The following is a 21,395-nucleotide window of genomic DNA, read 5'->3' on the forward strand; positions in this document are numbered from 1 at the left end:
ATTATGAATCGAATAATATACAATATGGTACATTTGATACTTATTATAAACGTTCGTATACAGGGCTCCACTGATCAGATGAAGGTTTGTTTTATACTAGACAACCCCATAGTAGTGTTTTGTAAAACAGGGGCATAGGCTATGACCTATTCAGCCTGTTGGAAACGACCACATATTAAATGCAGTTTAGTAGTTTTATTCCACGGTTGAAACACTAGTGCGGCTGAATGAAAAGTCTCCTCTAATCAGGGTGTAGAAGGGGAGCAGTGTTGTAAAATGGCTCAGTGGGAGGGGGATGGGTTATTAAAATACAGCTGTGCGCACAGCCAGACTTTCGCGCAAGACCTCCCTGTGCCAGGGGTCGGATACCGTTATCTCCTGCATTGTCTCTCTTCATGGGCTGGAACTTGCCTTCAAGTGGCTGCAACTTTGCAATTAAGGAACCACGCCTGTTGCGCTCTAATTTCCCGGGATTTCACTACTTATACGAACCGTTCCCCTGGAGCAATAGAGCTGTTTGTGAGAGGGCTGCTCGTCACAAAACTTGACATTCAGCGGAGGACTTTTATTTATCCCTCCCTCAATTACTTTATTATCGCGAGAGCGTACATTAGGACCCTCCGGGGCTGATCCTGACCGCTGCTCTCTGGCTGGGAGGTAATAAACCAGTCGGTTGTCCTCACTCTGTCCGGGAACACGCACTGTAGCAGCAATGGAGTACCTCAAGTTCTGTTTTGTTTTGTTTTCATGCTGGATGAAGTTTGCAAATTCTGTCTTCCCTATCGATTCACCTCAAGCTCCTGCGCCTATTCCCAAAGGTAAGCACCGGTCAAACTTTGTTCCACCTCCTTCTCGCTGTTTGTGAATCGCCATCCCAACTCAAACGCAGCCGATAATGTATTTTTCGGAGATTGTAACCTAATGTACCAGCTTACATGATTTTAGTGTACAGGAGCCAAGCAGGTTGAGTGCCTGCCTGTGTCGCCCTGTGTGTGTGTGTGTGTGTGTGTGTGTTGTATGAACGTATCTTGCGCGACAGAGGTTGGAACCTTACATTTTACGCAAAGCACTTCAATCTGTTTCACACAATCACATTTTAATTTCATGTCATTTGTTTGCGCGCAGCGATGGGTTTTATATTGCCTCGATATGTCAGTGCGAGGACTTTTTTTTTTATAATCGTAGGCGAGCTTTTCATTGTTTCACTTATTTGATCCTGCTTTGTATTCAGAATTGAATGGAAAAGAGATGAAGAAAAAAACACAAATTCACTAATTACCTTGCAATTAGATCAAAATGTTTAAGAAAGAAATCCATTAGTCTTTGATTTTAATAGCAAACGAGCAATTATGTGCTCGAGGAACAGACAAGACGTTGTACATTTGTTATAATTGCATCCGTGTTGCAGGGCCAAGTGCAACCTGCTTGAGTGCTCAGCTGTTGACCCACCCTAACATACTACTTTACGTGTATAGGTTTGTGATTCCCCCACCCCTCTCCATGTTATGGTTTTTATTGACTTGTTTAAAAACCCCTCCCCTGTTAGCATGTTGCTGTGACTCAATTGCTCTTAATTGCCTTTAAATCATTTCAGTTAAACCCAGCGCTGTTTACAGTTCCAGGGCATCTTGTAAAAAGTATACATATAACAACATAAGTGGATGCATATGTTTTTATATATAACAGTGTTGGTGTGTGAGAAGTATCTTACTGTGGGCTTATTTCAGCCCTGGAAAATCTGGCACTTTTCTAATGATGCAGTTTTTCTGGGTGGAGGCAGGCTACTATCAGGGCACAACAGCTGCCTTCAGTCTCTAGTCTACAGGCTTGTCTTGCCCTCTGGTCTGGACTAATTGGGTGTCTTTCACAAAGTGGCCACATTAACTTTACAAGGGTCAACATGTTTGCTTATGAAAGTCAGAACAGGAAGGGATTATATATAGGATTATATGAGGCAAACGCGATATCTGTTTGTTGGGATGCAAACACCAAATCTATTTAAACTCCCATGAATGGAATTTGAAGTAAATAAGCAAGTTGATAACGATAGCTTGTAATACTATTATATGACAATGTGCAATCTGGAAGCAATGAACTTTATATGTATTAACATTTGATTACATATAAGAATCTTAGGTACTGGGTTGGGTACTGATTTTGTTCCTGCTACTCAGATCTATTCCATCAGATGTAACCAGTGCCCATTTTAAAGAGACATTTTTGCAGTATATGATGAAATATCTTTATTACAGTTTGATTATATATATTTTCTTTTTCTTGCCACAATAGTTGCATGAAACTGAAACGGAAACTGTTTATTTTCATTGCAAAAGGACCATCATGTACAGATGTTATGGCAAACATCCTGCTTAGTGTTAAAAAATAGCTAATAACTAGAGTAGCCCTTGCAATGTCTATATATGTGAAATAATTATTTAACTTCTAAAGACATTTTAAAACACTAAACAAAGCACTGGAGAGTGATTCTACATACTTTGAACTGGGACATGGTGATTATTATCAGTCCTTTTGGGGCACATGTGGGTCGTAATGCAACACTTGTGCATTACACCCAATTTATGATGTGATAACAGTGTGGAATAAAAACTGGATGAGTCAGATTTCCCTCCCTCAAGTTCTAAGTCAAACAGTTTGCGTCCTCCTTTCTTCAAGAAAGAAAGAAAGAAAGAAAAAGAAGAACATATTGTGCTGAACAGTCACGCAAATAACTTTGATGTCATGTTGAGTCTTTGTCTGCAGGTAGACATGTTTTTTCTTTGGGTTCAGACTTGGAGAGAGTATGATACCTGTCCTTCAACTCTTCTGTAAGTGCCCAATGCCTTTCAATTGGTTCTTGCACAGAAGCAAATGGTGCATTACAGTAGGAAAAGGGAAGGTGGAATCAGAGGGAATGCACAGGACTGCACATTTCCCACCTATGAACACCTGGCCAGTCACTGAGGACAGCGGACGTGGCTGTTGGTTTGATGGTTTTGGAAAGTTACTAAAACTGGGCGGCGTAGACCCCCTCTGTCCAGCCATCTGAATGGAACCTTTCAGTGATTCCTGACTGACTGTGTGAACATCATTTATTGGATTTAACATGTCGTTCTTGTGGTGTGAGTCGAAGCCACTGCATATCTCTCTGTCTCCTCCGAATCCTTTGACGACCTGACTTGCCAATCCAAGACTGAATTGTTTGCTACAACACATTAACCTTAATTTAAATGTAAGTTTTGAAAATAATTTGATGGGAACATTTGAGGTGCCTTAAGGGTCATTTTACAATATTGGTGTACCAATAAGTAAAACGGCCATGTTTCACACAACCACCCAAACTATTAACCTCTGTCAGAAATTCTATTGAAAATAATGTGTTCCAGTGTTTTCAGTGTCCTTAGCTCAATTGCTTTGTTGTCTATGAGGAAGGAAAACAAGGATGCCACTATCTGAATATTGTAAAAGCTTAGGCAATGTTAAAGGGCTCGGTTTTAAATCAACACTATTTTACCAGTGACATGTTGGAATTTGTTACTCCTTTTGCAACTTGTTTATTCCATAACAGTTATTAGGATAAATGTTTTGTTTAATGAGTGTGGGAGACTGAGTTAATTACCATTTTTCAGTATGATCTGGTCCACTACACTGTTCCATGGAATAGCCGTCTTTAAATGAGACCTTTCCCATACATCACTGACGTGTCAGCACAGAGCATTTTATAAAGACAAAGGGATCGGTTTCCTTGCCTCCTTTTCAGCTCAAAATGGATTGCATTGTCTGCCTTTCACTCTTTTTTTTCTTAGCTTTGTCTAAAATATTTCTTGCCAGCTATCAAAAAGTTAAGAACAGCAGGATACCAAGCTGACAGTTCCCAAGTTGTAAAGTCTTCCTCTCTTAGGAAGTAATGAAAACAGATGACATGTCAGCTATGTTGTCAGTACTAGGGATGGGTATCTGGAACAAGTACTAAATCAGTTGTTCCTGACTGGTCAGTCAGTACCTAAATAATGAAAAACTCCTGGACAAACATAGCAGAACCGTTACCCAATGATGAAGTCGTCGGTGGCAGGTGATTACGTTGTACGTTGCATAACTGCCTGTTTAGTGTTTACAGTTAAAAAATGGAGGCTCACTTTACTACATTTTAAAAAATGCAGCTAAATGCAATTTACGTGAAAAGGTAATCGCACGTTAAGGGGGTAAAGCCAGAAACATCATTAAACACTTTCAGTTTCATCAGTTTTAAGCACTTCTAATATGTTCCTACATAATTCCATAGACAATTTCAGTCAAGCAGCCGTCTTAATTTATTGCAGAACATTATGGAGTAATGGTAAGCATCTGAATTGATAAGCAGTATCAAATTCAGTCTCTTTAAATGAAAATCCATACCTGTCCCTCAGGACTATGGCTGTAGTACATCGTACCACCTAGCAAGTCTTCTAAATTATGACAGACAGCGGGAATAGAGCAGCTGTTGATCCTTGGCACAAGCTCGTTGGCTGAATCTTGTCTTGATAATGTTGTCATGTAATGTTGTACTGTTAAAATTGAAAGTATCCACTCTCCAAGAATATAGTTTGAAATCATAGACATTAGGAATTGTCAACTGCTATGGCTGAACCGTAACGAACAACATACAATGAGAGAAATTGCTACAGGGAAATTAGACCATCAGAGGGAAGAATCAGTTGCAGCCAAGTTACAGCATTTTTTCGGGAAGCTCGGACTACTGGAGCAAAAAACAAGCAAGAATATTTATTTTGTATAATTGTACAATAAAGGTTATTTCCTTTGTTGATTGTGCATTTTACTGTTTACATGTGCACAATTTCAAACTATATCTAGGCCTACTCTTCATTGGAGTCTGTTAAAATAATTCAGCCAACATAACCATGTGAGAGCACCTACTTTATTATGAAATAAACCAGATTAAATGAGTTGTCATTCCCAGATAAAATTTGTTTTAGTTTTTTTGAGGGCGAGGGGGAAATAAATAAGCTATTCTCGGTTCAAAATTACGTGTGACGAAACTCCAAAATGGTTTCCTTGCCCGATGCTGGTGACATCATGCCACATTCTAGGGCCTGTGGTTTGACATGTGTAATTGAAAACACAGCCTTTCTCTGCAAATGCACTACACGCCTCCCGGATTATGGAAATAGTGTGTTTTTTCAATTATAGTGACTTTATAATCTCCATAGGAATGTAGTTGTGGACAGCTAAAATAATGTCCCATAATAACACACTTGCGCATTGTGTATTTTTTTTGTCCCTTGGGTATCCTACAGCTAATTATACAAAAATTAGAGTTCTCACCCAGGTAGCAACAAGGGTATTTCTGAAGTTAAATGGAATGTCTAGGGAGCAACTGACTGTTAGATATCAAAAGTGTTACTTTTGATCCAAAGCTGCTTGTGTTACATTAACATTCTAATGCATTCTAAAGCTGAAACTGAAAACTTTAAAGTCCCTGAAGGTATGTTTCACAGAGGGCTGAGAAAAACATTATGGATAGTAGAGTAACATCTGTGAAAACTTAACAGTTAAAGAAATGTGTTCGTAAAAAAAACAAGATTTAATGATTATCATCATTATTCAGTACCATACACAGAGTCTACAGATGTGTCTTTGTGCAGCTGCCGGTATGCTTCATTAGAACTACTTGTTGAATGGTCAAATAATATTTTGGAACTCCCTCCCCTTGTTTTCGGCAGCAGTAGCTGTTTTCAGAGGAAAAGCTGTAACCAAAACCAACTGTGTATCCTCTCTGCAAAAAAAACATTATACAGACAACATTAGCAACTAGCTGGTGAGCATATTGCAGCATTTAACAGCTAGAGAGCCAGACTTTTCCCTCAGGAGTTGGCATAGACCAAAAACAAAACTGAAAGAGAATATTGGACCTACAGTACATTCGCCAGCTGGCCAAAAACATGACTACTAGTGGCAATAGTCAAGTCTTATTTTACATCTGGAATAAATGTGTTTACGCTGATGTCAGATTAACACCTTCCACAGCTGTGACCCAAATCCCAATAGCAGCATCATTTGAATTTGATACCTTTCTTAAATATAAACAATTCATCCAAGTAATGAAAAAACATTACAGCGCTACAGTTACCTGTCGACTCCTTATTCCAGTTGCTATATTATGTAGTACAATCAATGTAATATGTGGACATGCTATAACCCTGGAGTTACTCTTAAGTATACTTACCAAGTGTTGGAAAGCCATAAAGCGTCCTGTTGACAATCACCAGTTCAATAATATGTAACATACAATAGATGAATTGCTTTGGCTTGGCAAAACAATTTACAGATCATAATCTTCCCCTTGGATTTTTGTGATGGGTACAATATCATAATTTCCATCAAAGTTTTCTAGCCATAACTCATTTATCTTCTGATTCTGTATGGAAAACCCATGAAAGAGCCCTAACAAAAGACAATGAAAAATTAGCTTAATGTAGGAAGTAAAAGTTTCCGTCTAATGAATTTTAAATCAGAGGGTGTTCTTATCCCCAGACTGTGTTTAGCTGGGAGTTTGCTTGTTGGGATGCAGATCATGTGGCCTGCACGTGAAATGGAAACAACATTACATTGCTACAGTAACCTTTACAGCACAAAGAACATGACACTTGCCCTATCAGATATTTCTTAATGGATCTAAGTGACACTGAGGAATATAATGTAGGTCAAAGGGCCAAAGATAATCTCAGTTTGTGCTCTGATTTAGCATGTTCAGTATCCACATTATGGATTGTTCTGTCTTTGCTTACACTCTGTTAAAAGTGTTTTTAAATTCCTCTACACAAAGGTTAAAGGCAGGCTCAGCCAAACGGATGCAAGAAGAAAGGACTGCAGGCTATAACTGAACAATTACACTTTCCTTTGCCTGACACATTCTGGTAAATTTTGTTGAGCTGAAAAGTGAATACTGTTTATTTACTTAGATGACCAAAATAGAAAGAACGGGGGTTTGTGTTCACTGTCCAGGACCGTCTCCTGAAAGATCCTGTTATCCTTGTGCTGAAGGCCAGTCCTTATTCCCACGATACCGCTTTCCGTTCTGCGAGAATTGCTTACTTAAGCTTAGCCCTAGCCAGTGAGTCAGAACTTTTGCTCAACGAAGTGTGAAAGTTTACCTAAACGGCTGAATCCCATGTGGTACAGAGAAAGAGGGAGAGAGGACCTGGCGTCCATGCCTTTCTTGGAGAAGAGCTACAGCAGTACTGTATGAGGTACATTCCTCTCCCCCTGTGGGCTGTTCTTACTGCACTGACGTGATTGTGCTGTGTTTACTCTGACTAGACACTCATCCTCCAAATTGCGGCAGTCTACAAGCATCTCCTTTTGAGTATTGCCATCTGTCTCACAGCTATGCTTCGTTGTTAGTGGGATTATGGTGTTGACATAGAAACAACGCATACAGTGAGTGGAAAATGGCCCCATGGTTAAATGTATATAGCTAGATTAAATATAGGTAGATTTGTACTTCTCTTGTCCTTAAGCAATTCTTGTTTCCTCTCCTTGGGAAGCAGTATGGGCAAATACTCAGATAGGTATTGAGACTTCTGACACCATTTATAAATTGTAAGCGGAGATAAATCAAGTGAGACATGTATTTCACTTTGGTTGGTGTTTGTGGTTTTTGGCTAAGAGCAATGCACTTAGCAGTACAGTCAAGGAATCATGAGCTAACTCAACATGACAATTAACTTTTTCCTTAGTCTAGTTTAGTGTCTACAATCTAGAAAGATATGCACAGAATAGCAGACCACACCTACACTCAGCTAGCCAGGGTCAATGTAAGACCTTGGCAAAATTTATTAAAGGATTAGCTTGTCCTGGTAATATTTTTGCACATCAAAACTAAACAACCAATAAAAGTAATTATCAGGGAGTTCACCTAACACTGAACTCATTCTGTACATTTAGAATTAAGTAATAGGTAAGTTCAGATCATCAAGGTGCACAAATAGAATTGGACGTCATCAGCATACATGTACATTGCCAATACTATGCATGTGGATGAGGGCACCAGTGGAAGCAAACATAAACCCAGATGATGTGCTAGTGTTGTGACAACTTAATGAAATAACTGTCAACTAACTCCTTATTCCATTTGTTATATTATGTTGTACAATCAATTGAATATGTAGGGTCATGCTATAACCCTGGAGTTACTTTTAAGTATAATTATTACCAATTGTTGGAAAGCCATAAAGCGTCCTGTTGACAATCACCAGATCAACAATATTTAACATACAGATGAATTGCTTTGGCTTGGGAAAACTATTTACAGATCATAATCTTCCCTTGAATTTTTGTGATGGATACAATATCATTATTTCCATCCAAGGTTTCTAGCCATAACTCATTTTTCCCCTCTGTATGGAAAATCTATAAAAGAGCCCTAACAAAAGACTTTGAAAAATAAGCTTTATGGGAAATAAAAGTGTTTGTCTAATGTATATTTAATCAGAGGGTGTTTTTATCCCCAGGCTGTGTTTAGCTGGGAGTTTGCTTCTTGGGATGCAGTCATACGGGCTGAACGTTTACGATGAGAGGAAAGTGTGTGGTTCCATAAGGTCAGGGTAGAGTCACAGAGGGGTTCATTGGTGTTAGCTGTCAGGCCATTCCTTCCACATGGGAAATGTCTCCCTGAAATCTCATGCTGGTCAGTGTTTTTGTTTTCATTACATGTATTAAGCACAGGCATCAGCACAGCTTTGAATAGTTTACTGTTCAGGAAATATATGGAATAAATAGATATGCAATAGTAACTTTGTAGAGCAAGGATCACACACTATGCAGCTAGACAATTGCTTTCATTTACACAAACACAAACCCTGATTTCTGAAAACAGTAAATAGATTGAATTAATTGCAAAAAGAAAACAAAACACCCCTATCCTAGCTATAATCACCAGTATGGGGTAAAGAATTTTAGTAAAGGAATCCCAGCAGATAATTTTCAGGTGGCAGTGTACTGGTCAATACAGGTTTTGAAACCCCCATTCCTCACACATTTTCTCCATTAAATTGTGACTTTTCAAAACCAACAATCCCAAATTCGTACCCACATCATGCTGTGATTGTCCAGCTAAACAGAGGTGAAAAGCAGAATGGGTTTGAACTGCTCTCTTAAGCCCTCTCCTTTTTTATTTACCATTTGTAGCACTTTTTGTGTCTGTCTGAAAGCTCCATTATCTCCATATGTTAACTGTCAGTTCAGCCCAAGAATATCTTCCCACAGAAAATAATTCCATTCTGATTTATAGCACAGCTTTTTGCCTTTAGCCTACCTTATTTCCTGACCTGGGCTTCAACTTTGCCACCATGACAGTCTGGTTTAGGGAGACAGGAAACATGTAAACCTATCTTGTAACTATTTAATTCACTTCTTTTATGACAAAATCTGTCTCCCAAATGTTGGAGGCGACATCCCCTTCCCGCACTGTGCTTGATCATCCTTCACTTTCAAGTCAAGAACAAGAATAGGGACAAACCTGTGGGTCATAATCCTCTCATCATCCCAGTGCGGCGCTTAACTCACGTTGTTCAGAATCTGCCCAGTTCTCTGCTTTATATGCCATGTCATCTGATGCCATTGGATTAGAAGCAGACAGGGACCAATTTCCAACCTGTAACAAGAGCCTTTGTGTCAGAGGAGTCCTGGAATGGCTATTAGAGGGATGACAGGGCCACAGGCTAGACTGGGATGAGAGAATGGCTAAGTCACACTTACAGGAAATGGTCGGAAACTAGCTGCAAGGAGACTGCTTGTAATGTACTTTAGTGTGGACAAGTGAGTGGGCGGTGAGTCATTTTGTTTTAGTTTACACATTAGCATTAGAAAAGAACCATGGGTTTTGTATGCACTGAGGTTGTGTTTAGATTATTTTTCTCTTAAAAATACAGTGGATGAAAAGGGATCTTGATTTATTTCCCCCTTCTCAACGTCCACATATAGCACTGATGGTACAGTACTTAATTTTTGATTATAAAGCCCTTCTTAAGAATTTGTTTATATCCCTATTTCATCTTTACCCCTTTCATAGCAACCATAGTGTTTGTATGAACATTCGGTCGGGGTAAGGCGAGTTGTACTATATGAAAAGTGATATCATCACAGCATATCTTTTTCTTTCGGTGGGAACATAAGATCTGTATAAACACGCTAATTTCTGACGTATCACGGCATGTGTCTAGTAACAATAGCCTATTTATTTATGAAATGAAAACTGCTCCATGTTAAGATCAGAAAAACCACTGTTAATGGTTTCACTTTCGCTTAAGCTCACCTTCCTGTGATGTAACAATCAACTAGGCCTAATAATACCCATGTTTATTAAACGCACAAGCGGTTATGGAAATTAAATAGTAAAACAAAAGTAATACTACATGGCATTTCCGTAAAAAAAAATAGAAGACAAATATATTCAAACATAGCATGCTGTATTAAAATATTTACAAAAATGAGCCTAATCGGAACCATAAACTGTATTATTTTCCCCCTCTGTAGTCCAAAATGAAACTAAAAGTCTAAAGAAAATTAAAACCTAATCAAGTCGATCCGAGACAGTCCAAATGAGTCTAACATAAATCCAAAAAACAAAAGAAAAAAAGTCTGTTGGAAACACTCAGACCCCGCAATAACTTGCATACTCTCTAACGGTTCCGTGGAGAGTATTCCTTTGATTTTGCCGTTTCATCAGTTATACGTGCACGTCCTGCAGCTGAAACGTGAAAACTATCAAATAAAGCTCTCTCTCTCTGTCTTCAATCCACTGCACTGCTGGAGATCAGATCAGGGTCTGCTGGCAGTGGGGAAATGGACAATCTTCTATTTTTAGGGAGTCTACTCGCATTCAAAAACCCGCGTCGACCCGCTAATTTTGGTGGGAAAAGGGTATAACTGTGTTCTGGGTCAGAGTGCACTTCTGGGTCCTTTTATAGGGGTCTGATATGTTCATTTTCATACTTCCAATCCTTCTTGCCAATGTCCATTAAATACTTTACAAGGGCTCAATGGAAAGCAGCGGCTTGTATTTAATAGAAGGCAGATTGGCTCTCGAAACATGAAAAGCAGGATTAGTATTCAAGTGGTCCTGTAAAATCATAACGGAGGCTCATTAACTTTGTGTTGGCCTGTGAGACTACTAAGACAGGACAACACTTTTGAGATATCTTTTGGAAGCTGGAAATGAAAGAGCACTCCGCCTTGCAATAACAGTTTGACGAAGCAGATCTAAAGGTCCCAGGTACTTCATTTCATGGCTCTTTCTAATCGAGGCCAGCCCCAGTTGGTTGTAGAAAACATAATAGAAAAAGTGAAAACTAGCTTAGTGGTTTAAGTCTGCTTCTCTTTAGCATTAGGTGAGGCTATGGTGCTAATTTGTATTTGGTCTAAACCTTCGTGAAACCTCAGACTTCACACTCTTGGCCACTGGTAATGTCCTGGAGTATTGTGGGAGTTCTTTTAATCCGTGAAGAAATAAATTATTTAATCCACGTTTTCAAAATATGTTCCTGTACTCGAAGCAAATCAAAACTGGAACAGACTATTTTAAGATGTAGTTTGTTGATATAGGTTTGAGGTTTACAACATTGTTCATAGAAGTGGGACTCTCAAAACCTATAGAAGCATCCAAACAACAGCCATATTTAGGTGTATATCCTTCAATGGAAACAAAGGTTTTTCCAGCTGTGGGCATATAGCCTTGCAGTTGCAGTTGCAAGGCTATATGCCCACATCCCTATAATTTGGTTGCCAAAAGATATGTGATGATTTTACGAGTCAAATAAGTAAGGTTGTGGAAATGTCTTTCTCTTTCAGAAAAATTGCTTGTCCTAACTGTTGCAACACAGGAAAGCGATGGCTTCCTCCGCTTTATGAAGTCTGCAAACTATTTCAACTACACTGTGAAGGTAAGATTGTCTTTTCTTTCTGTAATTATGTCCACATATGTGGAGTTTGTCTCAGCTAATGATGCCACACTCACAGGCTCTCTCATGTACACACACTACCACTGCCAAAAGCAATTTTTTTTTAAACACATACTTCATTGATTACGCCTGTTAAGTGGAACAATAAAGTGCAGCAAAACATCTAGCCCTGTGGGGACAGAATTCTAGACCAGCAATAAAATAAAAATTAAATATTCGATTTTTAATTCTCTAAAGCTACCCCAATGGGAATATAGCTAAAGAAATGATTTACAAGGACCCAGCAGTTTGACTGCAACTTAGGTGATAAATCAGTACCTTGTGGAACTGTATTTTGTATTCTGGCATAGCCTCAACAAGGTGAAAAACAAATCTGCTGTAACAGACTAACATAGTTGCCACGTTTAGCAATGCAACTTCTTCAATAAATTTTCTTAAATCAAGTTCTTAAAAGCTCTGAGGAATTTTCAGCTTGTGTTAATTCTAGCGGCCCCTTTTGACAAAAGCGGTAGTGCTTTTACCACGCCAGTTGTTGTTCCTGGGTGAGCGTACCCATGACAAAGGCATTAAGAAAAACTTTATCAAAATAGCATACTTTGCACTGATGGTCTCGTTTGCTGTTACATGTAATTTATGATCATCAGAGGAAAAATGGGACTGTTTCAGAAATATTTAAAAGTTTCTCGTAGCATCTTTAATATTGGTGTCCTCCTACTTTGCCATAGTTAAGGGAACTTCTTGGAAATGTCTTGCTTTTTGGAATACACATGGCAGAATTCCTAGCTGGAAAGCTTGTGAAATATGAATATTTTGGTCTGCCTTCTGGTGAAGTTTTGGGTTGAGCCAGGTCGTGTTGGGCTCTACAACATGTCCATTGTATGTTTTTTTTTCAGGTGCTGGGAATGGGAGAAGCATGGAAGGGTGGTGACGTGGGTCGTTCTATCGGTGGAGGGCAAAAAGTCAGACTACTGAAGGAAGCCATGGAGGCTGTGGCTGACCAGGAGGATCTTGTTGTCCTTTCTGTGGATAGGTATGTTGGCTAAGACTTTTTTTGTTTAATTTCGATTGACATGGCAGTATGATTTTACAAATTGAATTGTACCTTCAGACCATTGCAGCACTCCCTTTTTAGTCTTACATTTCTTAATAATTAACATTCACTATTTGTTGAGTGAGAGCATTCAGTGGCTCAAAATATACATCTTAAAGCCTAAATTAATCTTTGTCCAATGTTGCAGATGGTTTCACTCGTAACTTACCTGAAATAGTGAGCTTTGTTTTGCTTTAGGTCTGATTTAAAACATATAAAATATGTCCCTAAGAAGAAAGGGATGCAAAACCCCTTTAATTTGAATAAGAAAATTAAACTTATTTTTACAGTCACAGACTGTAATAATTGCTTTGGAAGTGATGCCTCCTCCTCGGTGAGAGGTCTTTCATGCTGAACTAAAGCGTCTCCACTGATCCATCTTAAGGCATTATTATAGAGCATTGACTAAATTACGAGGAGAGTAATTCTCACATGCAGGTAGCTGAATTATGCGTTTTCAAGGCCAATGGAAAGTTTCACTGAGATAATGCGAGTGGTTTAGAATAATAACTGCTTTGAAGGCCATATTTCTCCAAATAGAGCAGGTGATGATGATACTAACTGCACCATGTCACATGAATAATGCTAGCTTTAATTGCTCTGCAAACACTTCACACCCTTGAAACAAGTAATTGGAATGTTTCTGTCTCCATTGTAGAGTTAGAAGCTGCATCTGCCCTCCATTGAAATGTATTTGAATTAGTTATTTCATCGCATGTAATCACAGCCTTTCATTTTGCCTTTTTTGTAACTCACAGTAAATCAAATAAAAATGTATTGACTGTGTTGTTTAGCTTTTGAATGTGGGTTGAATTCCCAAAAATGTACTTGTATGAACATGTATAAGGCCAAATGTTGGTTCTGTAAAGTGTATAGGGGTTCCTCACTGCTGTCAGACTACCCTTCCTCTCATGACATTTCTGTGGTGGTTCATATTGTCCATAGAGATACTTGTCTTTCACTTCTCCTGGCACCTTGGAGAGAACATTGGATCTTTTTTGATTGGTCATTTTAGACTAGTTTGTACAGTAAATTGACGCAAGTACAGAATCCAAGGTCACATCTGGAATAGGTTGTTTTATAGTCAGACTCTGACTCTGTGGAAATGGTGCTACCAAAATGAATCAGCTCTCACTCCTACTCTTATGACTTCACACCCCACAGTAAAATCACCAGAAACATTAGGAGTTTCCACATCCTCAAATATCACCCCCTTTTAATAATAGCATGTTTTTAAACCGCAAGGCTTGTGTAAAGGGTTAGACACTTTTTTAGTCTCTCACATAACTTTCTATGCAGTTCTTGCATCAGTAGAGTTTGTGTGTGGCAAAGCAGGACTCCTGCCTTAATGCTTGCCTACACAAATGCCGACTCGTCAAGAATGTCTGCTGTTTACATTTAGATGTCTATCTGAAGCAAGCCGAAGCCTTGCTATTGTCTCAGAGGGGAGATAAAACGTTTTTGTTTTAGAAAACTGTGAAGACTGCCCCTAATGATCTTGTTTATGTCATATTCTCTCCTCTCTTTTAGCTATGATCTTATCTTTGCTGGGGGGCCAGAAGAGATTCTCAGGAAGTTCCAGCAGGCCAATCACAAAGTGCTTTTTGCTGCAGAGGGACTGATATGGCCGGATAAGCGACTAGCTGACAAGTACCCCTCAATCCGCAGTGGCAAGCGCTTCCTCAACTCTGGAGGTAAGTTCCAACAAGTCCAAACATAAACACAATGCTTCAATCCTCTCCATCATAGCTGACATGATGCTGTGTTAACACTTTTTTTCTGGATAATGCGACTCATTTAAGAGACAAAAAGTGTCACTCTTTACAGTACCTAAATTGAAGTTGCTGAATGTCTATACTATTTGATTTTTGTGTGCTGTCTGTTGGCATGTGATCTGCTCAAAATTAGCCTGTATGTGTCTGTTTGGATTTGAAAGTTTGGTTCAGAAGTATGTGACTCCCTATAACCATGAGGAGATAAGCAACATTTCAAGGGCTGTTATTTGGGTTGAACTGCAACTTGGGCTTTACGCATGCTAAATGCACCTCAATGGCACCCTAAGACTATTCTCAAGTCAATTTTCTCAATTTAAAATAAAAACAATAATTGACAACTTGCAATATTATTATAAGAAAAAAAATAAGATAAGTGAAGAGCAATGGTAGTTACATCACAAGCTAACAGTTGTATAAATGAGAACTATTTCATTCATGTAATGTGCATAGCAATGCATGGGGCAGACTATATTGTTTGCCTAACCGGGCTGTAAACCCATCACTTCTATGGGGGCACATAGCTGTATACATTCAGCTGTCAGACTTGGATGACTTACAGGCCTGTTAGGAATTTAGGGGCAACAGTGCGCCGTCAGTGTTATTACTTTAAAGAGTGGGGGAGCGACTTCACAGAATGACAACAGACTGGTGTTAGTTTTAAAGTATAAAACCAAATGACGTGTTGTTATCTCTTTCTGTATAATGGAAGTATATTTTTCCTGTAAACTGGCTCCCCCAGCTATTTCCTGTCTGAGTGGACAGAAGGAGACAGAGGCCCATTCATTTGAATATTAACCTCATATAACCCTTTTTGACGGGAGGTTTCTTCAGTGTTGCCATCCTCTACGTTGCTAAACTTGTGACATCAAGTGCACAAGATTTTGGTTGAGGAGAAAATGCGCTCAATATTCTGACCTTTTCTAACAAAAGAACAGTAGCAGTATGTTCGCACACATTATCCACATGGCATGTCCAGCTGTTTCCTGCCAGCACACCATGGACCAAGAATGACTACTTTCCCTGTGGTCATCCTTTTGGTTTGACCTCCCATAAAGGAGCCTAGCTGCCTCAGACTGATCAGAGACTGCATTTAGCATACATTGTCATTGAAATGACATGTGGATTTGTCTTGGCCACCAGAAAATACCACAGTTTGTATAAAATTGCAGGTTTTGTTTGTGTTCCTACAGCTACCGCCCCAAATGACCATTGTGAAATATTTCAAAGCTTCTGGACTCACACTATCGTGTCACAGAGAGTACAGCTTTTTAGGATGGAATTAAAATACAGTAGGGTTTTGTTCATATATTTACTTAAACCAAAAAATATTAAAGGTGCACTATGCAGTTTCAGGGGAGGGAGATGTGCTTACATTTGCGGAGCCTGCAGTTAGTTAACAGAAATATTTTCTCTACATGTAATTCTTAGTATTGAATAATTTAATCATCATCAATCAAAACAAAATTATTTTGAGGAATCTGGAACCAAACATAAGACTAAAAATATGCTTGTAAACAAAACTCTGGATCCTGCAGCTGTAAACAACAAAGGTGAAACAGTAACTTTTAAGGGAGCTTTCTAACTTCAAACAGTGTTCCAGGGATCCTATTCTCCTGAGACGAAAATGTGTTTATGAGAATATACCTTGGAAAATGTTCACTTCTCTGCCAAACCCAAAGTTACATAGTGCACCTTTAAATCTACCATACTTCAATTTTCAACAGTTTGTTAAAATACAACTGTATAATGACAACAGGTTTTATTTTCCCATGTTGCTCTCTTTCTTTAATTTTCACAGTCTATTGTTCACTTCGTATCCCAGCAGGGCTGTCCAAAACATTTGGGTCAAAAAAGCTTACATTTCCCAGCACTTTTTGCGATCTGTCCATCTTAAAGCTATCATTTTGTGGATAAGCTACAGACAATATGATTTCATAAAAAGGCATGATTTCTCCTTAACTTTTCCCACTCCTGCCATTCAGATTATGTCATGTCTATCCGTGGACTTGTTTACAGTGTCTAGAGCTTTCTTTTAAATGATGGGATGCAAAAAGGCGCACACCAACAAACATAGCCAAACCCTGCAATCTGTTACTGTGGTCAGTTTTCCTTGACCAAGAGAAGGAAAAAGAGTAGACAGGGGAAAAATGGAATAAAGATTCCCATGAGAGAATGTGCATTTAGAGAGGGTGTGCAATACTAGCGCACAACGTTCCAGGAGCTCAGCTAGTAGTGTGCTGTGAGACAGTTATAACGTATAGATCGCAGCTTCCTTACAGCCCGTTACTGCTCTCCTTTTAATCTACAGCCTGTGGGAAGAGAAAGTCCCTGCCCATTTATTGTGTGTTTGGGATAGTTGCCAAAAATCACACTTTTTATAAGGCATTTAGAATGAAGTCTTTAGACCAAGGAGCCAGCAGATTCAGTATAATTGTCGGCAACAGTCTGCCAGCTGTATATGACCTTGTAAACGTCTCTTAACCGTATACTTTACAGCTGGATTTGCATTTCACACTGTTTTGTAATTTCAGGTATAATGGGCTACGCCCCGTACATAAACAGAATGGTCTCACAGTGGAACCTCCATGACAATGATGATGACCAGCTCTTCTACACTAAAATATACTTGGATCCTTTACAGCGGGTAAGTACCCACGCCAACATTTGAATGTAAAAAAATAGCCCTTGAAATCATATCTTGGATGGCTGACCTTTTTCGTGTTTTTCAGGAAACTCTCAATATGACTTTGGACCACAAGTGCCAGATTTTCCAGAACCTGAATGGCGCTGTTGGTGAGAAATCAAAGAACCCGGCTTCCATAATTACATTTCCTGCAAATCTGTATTTGTCAAATATTTTGAACTCAATCATTTAAAATACCACTGTTGCGCATGCCCTTGTAAGTGCAAAAAAAAGGAAACTTGGGCATTACTTTGCTTTGGCTGCACTAATTTAAAGCGACATTGTACTGTTTTGCTCCCACGCTCTGGGAGACCTTCAAAGCTCTTGCCCATGTGGTAAGACAATTTTCATAACCTGGCCTGAAATGTCTCTTGTTCCCCTTTTTGGCAGATGAAGTGCTTCTCAAGTTTGGAACAGATCGTGTAAGAGTTAGAAACACTGCATACGACTCCTTGCCAGTGGTTGTCCATGGCAACGGGAACACCAAAGTGAGTGAAATACGATGCCCTTGGGCACATCTGACAGGGTGTATTTATAGTACAGCATAGATTAGGTTAATTGTGTTCATCAAGGACACTAGCTCATGCCTTGTACATTTTTATCCAACTAACATTAATCACAAAAGATTGCATTATAGTGCATAAATCCACACACATACAAGCAGGGCTGTACGCCTATTTTTTTAGGTGGTAGCACTGGTGCTAGCAATCAAAAAAATTCTGTAGCACAAAAATAAATTTGGTACCACACAAAGTATGATCAAAAACTTGCATAACCTTAACCCTTACATTTCGCTCTAATTACCTTCGAGCATATCATCTTGGTCTTATTTGAGATTCTCAATTAATATTATATCCTAGTGTGTGCAGTAATAATTATAGAAGAATGAATAGGGGTGCACTGATTGCAATTTAGACAAAAGAATCTAACCTGCCAATTGCAATTTTTTGCTGATTCAGAATTATTTCTCCCCATAAAAATAAAAAAATAACATCTATATTTATATATTTTGTGTATATACATATAACTATTATATTAATAATAATATTTTTTTTTAGAAAATGTCCTTCTGTTAATTAAAACCAAACTTTAAAACATTAGCCTATTAAATAAATAAGTATACATATTGGTACAATTTAGGATAAATTAAATAAGTTGTTGTGAATATGTTGGGAGTAGTTTTTCAGTGGCTTATTGTGTAACTTACACAAAGTTTGAAATACGTTATTTCAAACTTTGTTTAAATAGACTACTGTTGACTGCTCTCTGCGCTGAATGAGTTGCCTTTCAAGCTAGAGCACTACAGTGCTGTAAAGCGTTAACTTCCTGTTCTTACCGGATTCAAAATAAAAGTCAACTCAGGTTTGGCTAGCAACAGGCTTTTAATGTGAAGGCGCACATGAAATGTTCTGTTTGCACACGCGCTAACTTAACTGCGGTAATGTAAAGAGAGCAGAGAGCCGTGTCGTTCCGGTTATTACCGTTGGTGAAGTTTATTAGACGCTAGAATCGCCGCACAAGCACAGATGCTGAGCACACATCTTTCACCGGCCAAAGTGGAGGATGGACTCAATAACTTACTTGCCTAAGACTCATTTACCCGCAGTGTTAATGTAGAGCCTTCTAAGCAGTGTTGTGCAGCGCTCCTCTGTGTTTCAAAGACAGCCTCTCTTCATTAGCACTAGTGCGACTGGACTTGTATTCATCATCGCACGTGATCAATTTCAGTAGCAAATGCGATCAAAACTGTCGCACTGTACAGCCCTGCATACAAGACATAAACAGTACATACTGTTCCTGTGATTCTTGCCAGTAACTGTGGCTGTGGCCATGAAAATAGGTCTCATTATTCAGTGGAGGGAAGAGATCTCACAAAAACTAAGCTGTAATTATTCTGTCCATGTGTCGTCCGTTTTCTATTCGGCATCACTCTCTGTATATTCGAGTGACGGGCTCAGCGAGCTGAAGAGCAGGATGTCCATATGATCATTCTGTAGTTTCTTTCTGGTCCTTTTCCATCCTCCATCTCCTCACAAGTCTCGCTCTAACACCAGCCGCCTGTCTCTGGTCTTCATTGGTAATGAACCAAACCCACCAAACTGTTGAGTCATTCCTCCCAGTGGCCTCAACATCTGGAGAAGAACGTCTTAATGGTAGATTACAGAATCCTTGCCCTTGCACTGCCGTGGTTTCTACCGTTGAAGCTGCCCTTTGGATCGCTCTCTCTCTCTAGTTTTATTATTTTCCGGTTAATCATGCCAGGTTCAATCTGGTTACAAATGCGCAGCTACAATGTTTTTGTCTGCGATAAAGAGATTCGTAAACAGTGAGTGCACTGGAGCTATTTTGTTTCCAATAAATACAGAGCAGCCATACTCGTGATTATAATATGTTGACATTTACGAAGAGATCTGGGGAGTAAGTGAAAAATTACACCACAATGCCAAGTCTTAATTTCACAAGACACATTTATAGCTTGTTGCCTTAAGTCTGACAAGTGATTCTGCCTGAGGATTCCATCTAGACAATAAATCAGTGAACTAAATATTCCGAGGTAGGATGTACCAAACACCCCATGATATTAAAAGGGAGAGCCATTGGATCACACTAAATATTTGGAGTTTTTGTTTATGCTGATATCAGTGTTCTGTAACCAGGCATTCACCTGATCTGCATTTTTTCCTTCACAGATGTACTTGAACTACTTGTCCAACTATGTCCCCAATACATGGAACTATGAACACGGCTGTAGCCACTGCGATGACGATGTGTTGGACTTTTCACAATTAAATGTAAGTGCATGTGCAAATGAAGCCATTTTCCCTTGTTTGCTGTACCTTTTAGTCCATTTTTAAAGTGCATCTGTGGAAAATTTGCAGTTAGCCACAGCTCTGCGAACGTAGGAAAGGATGAAGCATTGCCTGGTCTTCCAGGATGAACATCAGTGACTGTCTAGACAGTAGGAGTGGAGCCCAGCTTGTCCTATTTCAACAGATAAGCAAGACTGTTGGTGCAGCACGCACCCCCTTTCCAACAATAATAGGTTATGTGCCCGTTGGTCTATTTGGACCTTTTTAAAAGAGCATGAGTGCCAGAGAAACCACTTGTGAAAGAGGAAGCGCTGCAGTGCTGTGGTGCAGGATATGGCTTCTGGGGTTTTCGAAAGGGTTCATTTAAAGGGGTGTCACTGTACCAGCCTGCCTTTTAGTGGGCTTCTCAGTATGGGTTTTGTCCACAACTGTAAGTTATAGTGGTTACGCTGAAAATTTGTCATAGAGTTCAGCCAAGGCCGGCGACATATAGACAGCAGGAGTGGCAGGCACGAGGAAATGTCTCTGGCTGTGTGGCTGCATCTGTCAACAACATTATCATCTCTCTTAGAAAGCATAGTACAGATGCAAAATCAAGATCCAAGCTGACCTATACTATTATTTTGAATTTTATAAAAAATAATTCTGCAATCAAAGTTCATCAAGGTTTCATCTCACAATTCAATACTAAGAAATGACTCCCTGGCAGGGAATCGTACCTGAGCAAAGGCGTTATAACTATAAATAAATTTTTCGCTTCTGATCTTGTCTAGACGCCATAAATAGATGTGCTCGAATACTTTAACTGGAGCTGATTCAATACAAACCCAGCAGTACAAAAAGCATCTCTGTGAAAGTTGTGCTTGGTGACTTTCCATAATTACAGAAAGACGCCGCTTCTTAATAATAGACAAGTTAGTGAAGACATTTTGTTCTACTGTGCCACTGTGTGTTTGTTTAGGAGAGAGACTTCTGGAAACACTGGTCAGACTGTTAAACCCAGGTCACTTTCTCGGTTGGTTCTTTCTGTGCTTTGGTTGTGGTTTAGGCCTTACAAAGACACAGAGTGCTACACTGCCAATG

At 39.2% G+C, this 21,395-nt stretch overlaps 1 protein-coding gene across 2 annotated transcripts in view; it reads left to right on the forward strand.

Moving 5' to 3' along the window:
• Positions 1–361: 361 nt before the first annotated feature.
• The window catches only part of plod2 (procollagen-lysine, 2-oxoglutarate 5-dioxygenase 2), a 31,019-nt gene continuing 9,985 nt past the window's right edge, over positions 362–21,395 (forward strand). The window contains exons 1-8 of one of the 2 annotated variants that reach the window (XM_080050040.1): positions 362–818; positions 11,845–11,936; positions 12,848–12,984; positions 14,575–14,738; positions 17,351–17,463; positions 17,549–17,612; positions 17,893–17,990; positions 20,193–20,294. In XM_080050040.1, coding sequence (XP_079906166.1) covers positions 713–818; positions 11,845–11,936; positions 12,848–12,984; positions 14,575–14,738; positions 17,351–17,463; positions 17,549–17,612; positions 17,893–17,990; positions 20,193–20,294 — 876 coding nt within the window. In that variant the 5' untranslated portion in view covers positions 362–712. The remainder of the gene's footprint in view (positions 819–11,844; positions 11,937–12,847; positions 12,985–14,574; positions 14,739–17,350; positions 17,464–17,548; positions 17,613–17,892; positions 17,991–20,192; positions 20,295–21,395) is intronic. The other variant, XM_080050039.1, reaches the window with a different exon arrangement.

This window comes from Ammodytes marinus, assembly GCF_949987685.1.
Source record: "Ammodytes marinus genome assembly, chromosome: 21".
In the NCBI taxonomy this organism is placed as follows: domain Eukaryota; kingdom Metazoa; phylum Chordata; class Actinopteri; order Uranoscopiformes; family Ammodytidae; genus Ammodytes; species Ammodytes marinus.